This window comes from Cryptomeria japonica, chromosome 8 (assembly GCF_030272615.1).
Source record: "Cryptomeria japonica chromosome 8, Sugi_1.0, whole genome shotgun sequence".
NCBI classification, from domain to species: Eukaryota; Viridiplantae; Streptophyta; class Pinopsida; order Cupressales; family Cupressaceae; genus Cryptomeria; species Cryptomeria japonica.
Window position 1 is genome coordinate 581,236,947 of NC_081412.1, and position 8,867 is coordinate 581,245,813.

The 8,867-nt window shown below is 37.7% G+C and overlaps 1 protein-coding gene across 1 annotated transcript; it reads left to right on the forward strand.

Annotated features, from left to right (window-relative positions):
• Nucleotides 1-236: 236 nt before the first annotated feature.
• LOC131053069 (uncharacterized) lies at nucleotides 237-821 on the forward strand. The gene has a single exon (XM_059210534.1). The coding sequence runs from the start codon at nucleotides 237-239 to the stop codon at nucleotides 819-821; it is 585 nt and encodes a 194-aa protein (XP_059066517.1).
• Nucleotides 822-8,867: the final 8,046 nt, after the last annotated feature.

Here is an 8,867-nt window from a genome sequence, read left to right on the forward strand (position 1 = left end):
TTGACAGGTCCTTTCTATTGGTTGTGCTTGCTAAGTTTGGTTTTAGTAAATGCTGGATTAAGTGGATTTCTAGTATAATTATGTAGTTCAATGCTTTGGTATTAGTTAATGCTAGGCCCCAAGGTTTTTTTCCTACCTCGCAGGATATTCGCCAGGGGGATCCCATCTCCCCCTTTCTTTTCATCTTGTTGGCGGAAGTTTTAGGTCGATCGATTGTAAGAAAGCAATCTCACGGGATGTGGAAAGGCATTGAGATTGCTAGAGGGGTGGAAATGACAACACATTCTCAGTTTGCTGATGATACTTGCCTTTTCGGCATGGCTTCCATGCAAGAAGAAACGATAATGAAACAAGTTCTTGATAGATATAGCTGGGCCACTGGACAAGAGATCAATTGGCAAAAGTCAGAGATAATCTTTTTTCATACAAAAGTTGGCGCTCAGAGAGCCATTGCTAGACTCTTTGGCATCAGAATTGGACAGCTCCCAAAGAAGTTTCTTGGTATGCTGCTCTTTGCTGGAGTGGGTAAGATGGAGATTTGGAAAGGACTAATTGATGGTTGTAAAGAAAAAATGGAGGGTTGGAAAAGTATTTGGCTCACGTTGGCCAGTTGCATTTTAATGTTGAAATCAGTAATCTCGGCAATGCCAATTTTCTCCATGGCTTTCTTTAAACTTCCAGGTATGATCATCAAGAACATTCAACCAAAAATGAGGAAATTCATGTGGAACGGTAAACAGGATCAGGACAAAATTCCTCTAATGGCTTGGGATAGAGTTTGTAAACTGAAAGGGGGAGGAGCTGTAGGGTTCCGTGACTAGAAGTTAATCAATGAAGCTATGGGGGCAAAGTTGGTGTGGCAGATGTATAGTAAGCTGGGGTAGAGATGGGTACGAATTCTTTAGGCAAAGTACCTAGACAATGAAGATAGGGAGAGAATACTCACGGTTGAAAATCCCACTAGAGGATCTGCCCTTTGGAACTTTCTAGTGAATTGTAGAACCCTGGTTACCAATCATCTAACATGGCGAATAGGAGATGGCCATAAGGATATTTTCTAGCAGGATTCTTGGGACGAATGTCCAACCTTGGATGTCGGGGTTCCTCCGCGAATTGTTCAAAAGACCACCCAACAATGGGGAGACAAAGTGAGCGATTTTCTAGTCCAAGAATCATTCAAACTGGGATAGTGAATGACTTGGAAGGATCCTAGTGATCTGGATTTGGGGGAGGATGATCAAAGGACGTTGAGGAATATCCAAGCAAGTAGAGAGGTGACGGGTTCCAAGGAGCAAGATGAAATCATTTGGTGTGGGTGCGAAGAGTGGAATTTATTCTATCAAGCTGGGGTACGCCTTATTGGAGGAAGATGTCAGGAAGGTGGATTGGGAAGCAAAGATATGTTGGAACAATGCTTGTCTGCCCAAAGAAGGTGCGTTCTCTTGGTTGGTAGGTAACAGTTGAATTTTGATCGTGGATAGACTCAAAAGAATGGGGTTTGCAGGTCCCTTCCATCATGTGCTTTGTAAGAAGGAGGAGGAAGATGTGGATCATCTTCTTCTAAGATGCAAATTTGCCCAAGAAGCATGGCGATTTGGGTTGCAGAGGCTGAGTTGGAAGGGGCCATTGGCAGGGAACCTGCGAGATTGGCTGGAATCATGGCCAGTTTTGAACAATTCTTCAACTTTTGCTGCAATTTGTAAGGTCATGCCATTAATAGTAATATGGGAAGTTTGGAAAGAATGGAATCAATGACTCTTTGAGGGTAAAACAAAACCCATGGAGAGATTTCTGATCAGATTGGAGAGGGAAATTTCAGAATTAGTCTCTAATGCTACTTCCCAGGTTAATTTGGCAAATACCCCATTCACTCAGTTTGATGTTGGTATCCTGGGGGGCTGGACTTTGATCAAATTCAAGCCTGCTAATGGGCCTTTGAGGGCTTATCCTCCTAGGGTTGGTGTTAAAAGTCATGTGTGGATGTCGCCAGATAGGGGATGGATCAAGATCAACTTTGACAGGGCATCCAGGGGGAATCCTGTGATTTCCGATGCAGGGGTCATAGCCCAAGATGAGAAAGGTAGTATTTTGGCACTTGGAGCAAAGAGATTGGTGTATGGCACTAACAATGAAGCTGAGTGTCAGGCAGCAATTGAAGCAATTCTTATGGAAAAAATATTGGAGGTGAAAAAACTACACCTTGAAGGGGACTCCCAGCTAGTGGTGAATGACATTGCTAGGGGTAGGATGGAGGCCTGGAACTTGGATAAATATATCAGAAGAATAAATAACCTCCTAAATGGGTTTGAGGATTTTAAAGTATCTCATGTTTTAAGGGAAGTGAATGCTGAAGCTGATGTGCTCTTGAACGTAGGTACACATGGTTCCTTGGCTGAACATTTTAATTTTTTTGAAGGCTTAAGGGATTTGGATCCCGTAGAATTTGTATGAAGGTGCTTTGAGTATGAAAGGGGAACCCGAGAAGTTGTGATGAGCTATGCGGGAACCATTTTAGATATGTATGTTAAGGGGTGGGGATGGCTCACGTGGTTTGCATTCACCGTAATGGCAGCAAGTTGAGAAATGTTAGGAATAAGGTGTCTCAACCTTGGATAATTCCTATTCCTATTCTTATTATTTGTTTTTTACCGAAAGGTTTTCCCCAGGGTAAATCATTGTGTCATTCTCTATTTTCTGTATGCATGGTATATGGCTGCAATATCTTTGTTAAAGTAGTTAATGAATCTGAAATTGTAAGGATTTAAAAGAATTTGCACAATACTTTCCTCTAGAGATTAGTGTAGGAAGCTGTTTCTGCACCTGAGTTTCCTTACAAGAAATGGCGGCGTAGGTGCAATGATGATAGTGAATGAAACTTTGGATTGTTGGTGATGTGTGGTGTGAGGTGGTGCATGCAATGAAATAAATGGTTGGGGTGGTAGCATGTTGTGTCATTATGGTCCTCATTTTCTTTTTGGCACTACGTAGAGGACTGCATTTTTTCTTGCGAGCCCTATGTTTTGGCTGTGTGACAGGGGAACAATGGAAGCAAAGTTTTCGCTGCTCACAATGGGCCAAATGCCTGCCTTTCGAGGCACAATTTCAAGCCACCGATTGAAGAATGTTTTTAGGGTGGATGAGGAAGAATTTTGGAGGGTTGTTCGCTTGATGTTTGGGGAGGAATTCCTGGACACTGACTGTCGCCTGTGAACGAACTTGGACGTATCGTCCCTGTTTGTGGCTCTGGCACTGATGGTGGGAATTTCAAGGGAGGAGGTATTGCGGGTGGCGTCTCTAGTGCTGAGACCAAATGGTCAGGTGGCCTGGCGGAGGTGGTGGAACGTGCAGATATTGGAGTGGGTTTGAGAATGGAGCAAGGGCCGTGGAGGCGCTTAGGCGAGCAAAATTATGCTGTGCAACCTCTGGTGGTATGGTCGGCCTCTTGTGTGGTTGAAACCTAGTTGGAGGATGCAAGGAAAGGGTGGCGGGAGCTATTGGACTTTGTGTGAAAGATGGGACTAACAGAGCGAGCGAAACTACATGGTAAGCAGACCCCAGTGAAGTCGCAGGCTCCAATTGGTGAAGATGGGCAGCTGTTGGTGCGTCACCAAATCCCATGGAAGAGTGCGAAGATCATGGAACGCAGTGAGTTGCGAGGAGGATAGTCAGGAACCTTGAAAAGTGTTGGGATGACATTGTCCAATGCAGGACCCAGTCAGACCATCCCCAACTTCTCTAGGGAGGAGGCCCTTAGTTGGTTCCGGTAGGTTGGTTCCTGAGTAGGCCGTCAGTTTTTTGGGTGGTTTTTTCCTCTTGTATGGAATGTAACCTTAGTGGTAGGTATAGTTGGTGATTTCTATCTTGGATTTCTTTTTGATTTTGTAGGGGTGAGACCCCATAGTCTTTAGATAGTGGAATGTTGTAGAGCAGCTGATGGCATGTATTTTTCCTTTCAAGCAATATAAATCTAAAACCTGTTACCGATCAAAAAAAAAAATAATATCATTTATCCATTTTCATAAACACATGCATAAGCATTTGCATCATTCATTTATCATTTCTCCTCTACCCACTTGAATCCACCTTACGCATGTGGGACTAAAAATTTCAAACCCTATTCTTTATCCCACATTTGCATCAAAACATGGATTCACCCGGAGAACGCTTATAAAAGCAAAGCCCCTCTCCCATTTTGGGGACACAACTTTTGCACTCAAAAAAATTAGTTGCTTGTATCCATTTCTTGCATTTTGATAATTTTTCTCAAATCTCCATCTTTCATAGCTTCTTGTGCACGCGTTTTCTGTGTGTGTTTTGCAGGTACTTCATTGTTGGATGTTAAAAGATTCAATCCATTTTCTTCATCTACAATTCGCATGCTGATGATAATTATCTTGCAGAAAAATGCTCATATCAACGTTTAATCTATGCATTTGAATGATATTGGTTTTCATAAATATCATTATTTGTTGTTGTTCTCTAGCATTATTTGAAAGTTATTGGAGCTTTTTCAACAAATCAACCTTTATGCATACATTGCAATCAATACACTTGCCTGAAAGATTTTAAAAGAGTATTTCATAGCATATTGTAAGAGTACATTTCTCTTAACATATTTCGTGACTTTGGCAGGCTGTTAAAACATGCTTTTCTTCACTTATTTGCCAGTCACTCTCCTCTCTACTGATAACATTTTTTTTTTGGTAGTGTAGACACCTAAAGTTGTCCAGTCTAATTAAATAAATGTTTTATTTATTTAATTACTTTAGCCTAATTCTTCTATTAATTAAATAAATCTTTATTTATTTAATTAATTCATTTATCCTCTTCTAGCCTTATTTCTCATTTAAATAAATACAGTTATTTATTTAAATTATCCTTTTCCTAAATTAAATAAATATTTTATTTATTTAATTGATCTCATTTCTTCTATTAATTAAATACATCTTTATTTATTTAATTAATTCATTATCCTTTTCTACACATGACACATGTCATTCATCTCTTAATTCCTACACTACCTACCTCTTTCACTATTTTATTATTTCTTCTACCTACCCTCTAATCCTATCCGACCTCCTTTTTACACCTCTCAATCTTATCCCTCCATTTCATATTGTGTCTTCTATTTAAGGAGATGCTTTCTTCATTATCAAACCCTAATCATCTTTTATGCAATTGACTATACTACGATCCTACTTGCAACCACATTCCGTTCTTTGTTGAGCTCTTGTGCACATAAAATCTGAGAGCAAATATATCAAGCAAGATCAATGGAGATAGGAAGAATGGAGATCAAAACCCTTTTGGACATGTGATGGTATAATCTTTGTGATTTCATTTGATTTGCATTTTCTTAGGTAATCTTCATATGTTATGGTGGATCTTTGTTGTTGTTAGGCTAGGGTTTGGTGGTTGAATTCATTTAGCCTTTCAATTTTGTTATTATCGTTATCCATTTTCACCATACACAGGTAGCATACTGTGCAACAATTTTGGGCTTTCATAAATTCATATTTTTGAAATATACTTTGTAGTCTTTCTAGCAACGAATACCACAGGTTGGTGAATATCATAAATTTCCTGCAACATATTGGGGCAGTCATACACATGTATTTCTGCAATAATACAATCCTTGTTAGTGCTTCATAAGTCTCATTAAATGCTTGCATGTTTTAGATGATTGGTGTGCCTTATTATGTTTTAGATTTTAGATTTTAGGTTTTGTTTTTTAATTTAGATTTTAGATTTTTTAAATTAGATTTTGGTTTTTTAAAGTTAAATTTTAAAGTTTAGATTTTTTAAATTAGATTTTGGTTTTTTAAAGTTAGATTTTAAAGTTTAGATGTTTTAAATTAGATTTTGGTTTTTAAAGTTAGATTTTATATTTTTTTTTAAATTAAATTTTGGTTTTTTAAGTTAGATTTTAGATTTTAGATTTTTAAATTTAGATTTTGGATTTAGTTTTTTTTTAATTAGAATTTTAATTTGTTAATTAGAGTATATTTTAAATTTTTGTTAATTAGATTAATGTTTAGTTTTGTGTCAGTGTGTTTTGGTTTCTTTTTGTGAACTAATATTTATAGTTTTGTGTGTTTTTGTAGGGCAACCTCTATAGGCTAGGAACCTTCCATAATGGAGCGTACACTACCATATGTATGGCCACTCGAATAGATTTCCTTACTAGACACCTTTTCTCTTAGAAGCCAAAACCTTCTAGTTGTTGACGCAGGAGGTTAGACCTCTGAAGTGGCTCACATTCTTATAGATATTAGTAGAGATACAAAGTTCGCTACGGGGAGCTTTCGTGGGGACTGGTGCTTGTCTACCCTAGAGAAGTGAGTGTTGAGGGTGGAGCCAGTGTGGTTAAGCATCTAAGTATCTTCTCTGAATTGCATAGCTTGAGGTAACCCCCCAAGTGAGATTCAACAACTATTGTCCTAGCCAGCCTTAGGATTGTGCTTGAATGTGTTTTTTTTTTCAAAATCAAACAAGCATTCTGTTTGACGTGTTTTCTAAGTGTATGTAAAACAAACAAGAAAATTTCACAATCAACACCACACTTGAAATTGAAACACTTTACAAAAACCTTGGTCTAAACTTTCAAGTATCCATCCACATTATAAAACAAAAACATTGCAAAACAACATTATCCTTGAAACATTGAACTTGTGTTCTCAAAACAATCATTTCAAATCTCTCAAGACATCATTTTTTGAGATCTAATCTCTTAGGTCCTCCTATAGCCACATCATTCTAGTTTCCCATACCTTTTAGGTCCTTGCATAGTCTTCACCTAGTTGCACCTTCATCCTTGCGTATCTCATTTAATTATACCTATTCCTTGCATACCAACCTTAGATCAAACCTTTGCATACCACCATTAGGCTATACGGGTTAGTGTAGGATCATGGGGGCCGAAAAGTGGTGATGTGAAAAAAATAGCCTTCTCCACTCGCCTAAAAATGCGAAAATCCATGTTGACTTTTTGCTTGGCTTGGGTGTCAGTACACCTTGGCATGGTAATTACCTAAGCAAATCGGATATTGGATAAAATCAGATATTCGATAATATTGGATATCTGATTTTTATTTGTAATTTTAAATTAAAAAATATATAATATAATATATAATGTAATATTATATATTACATATTATATAATACGTATTATATAATATATTATTATATTATATTATATATTATATAATATATAATTATATTTTATAATATAATATAATACGTATTATATAATATAATAATATGTCATATAATATATTATTATATTATATAATATAATGTTATTTAAAAAAAAATTAAGTATAAAAATCGGATATTCGATTTTATTAGATATCCGATTTTCCGAGACAATATATTTGGACTGTGACAACCCGTGAGTTATTTTTAACCCATAAGCTGCGCGATTTTGTGGAAATCCGATATTCGATTGCATCCGATATCTGGTTTTTCACCCAAAAATTGCTAAAAAATAGATTGAAAGGTAAGATTTTTAGTGTTTTCAATCATTTTCATTCAATTTTTGTATTTTTTTTAATGTTTATTTGTTTTTTCATTAAAAATATGTTTTTTTTCATGAAAACTAGGTTTTTAAAATCAAATACAAAATTGTTTAAATTTGTTAACTAAATTCAATTGTTTACATTCAATTAGGTTAAAAATGGGGGATAACAATAGAAACATTGATCAACCACAACCACAACAACCAAACCCTCCTTTGCCAAACTCCCCCCTTAATTCAGGATTTGATTGCACACAATTTAAATGAATTGAGGGGGATTGCAAATGTATATCGTAGGATCCCTCATCTAAACCCAATGTTTGATCCTCTCATGTCGATCATAAAGAGTATGGAAACCATGACTGAGGAGTACAATGCCGCCCTTTTGTGGCGAGATTATATGAGGGAACAATATGCAGATGGCTTGTCATATAAGGAGATCAAGGATCTCGAGATATCCAAAGCCGCTATCGCCTCATTGTTTGTGAATCACCGCACTAGTCAACCCGTAGACCCCCAAAAAATAAAACTTTCTATTAAATGGTGCACAAATGATGGTATTGTGATAAACTTTTGGGATTGTTGGTGGATGGTTTTCGACAAACCACCCAACAACAATCTTTATGTCCCCTTCTACTTCATAAAAAAATTATATGCTGAGTTTGTTTTAGGCAAACATGTGAACTACTTTGACATCCAACCTTTCCAGGGTGTGGGTTTCGGTATGCCCCAAAATAGACCTGGGGCAGTTAGAGTAGTCCAGGGCCCATATGTCCTCCCTCCCCCTATTGATCCCCCACCTCCAATGCAGCATCCAGATATCATTTGTGAGGCGGCTTCACCGACCATCTCAGCTATTCACTCTTTGAGTAGCCTTTTGTTTTCTTAGGCTGGATCAGTAGCTTAGCCTACTTTTGATGGTAGCGGTGCATCCGGTGGTACTGACACGTCATCCTCGGCTCCACACATTTGCGTGCCCCATAGTTGTGTCATGTGTGGGCACATATGCTTGGGTCCAGTTGGACAGCCTGTTGATCCTCCTGCAGACAGTGCAGATTATGAGGTGCATGAGATGCATGATGCACCAGATGTTATGACATAGACTGGAGGATACCCTGGGGAGTCCTCGCATGCTAGAGGTGAGGAGGCACCATCATCATAAATTGATGATGTTGTGGTAAGATTTGTATTTTCATAGTTCATGCTATATTTTAAATGAATATTTATAATCTAGATAATATTAAGTACTAATTTTTATTTACATGGTCTATTTGACAGTTGATGACCGAGGAGGAGTTGACATAGATTTAGGAGGGCACCTTGTCGGCCATTTCATTTGGCCTTGATAGCT

What these genes read in the sequence shown, in the direction of transcription:
- LOC131053069 (XM_059210534.1), top strand. Translation starts at nt 237, where the DNA reads ATGTGGAAAGGCATTGAGATTGCTAGAGGGGTGGAAATGACAACACAT.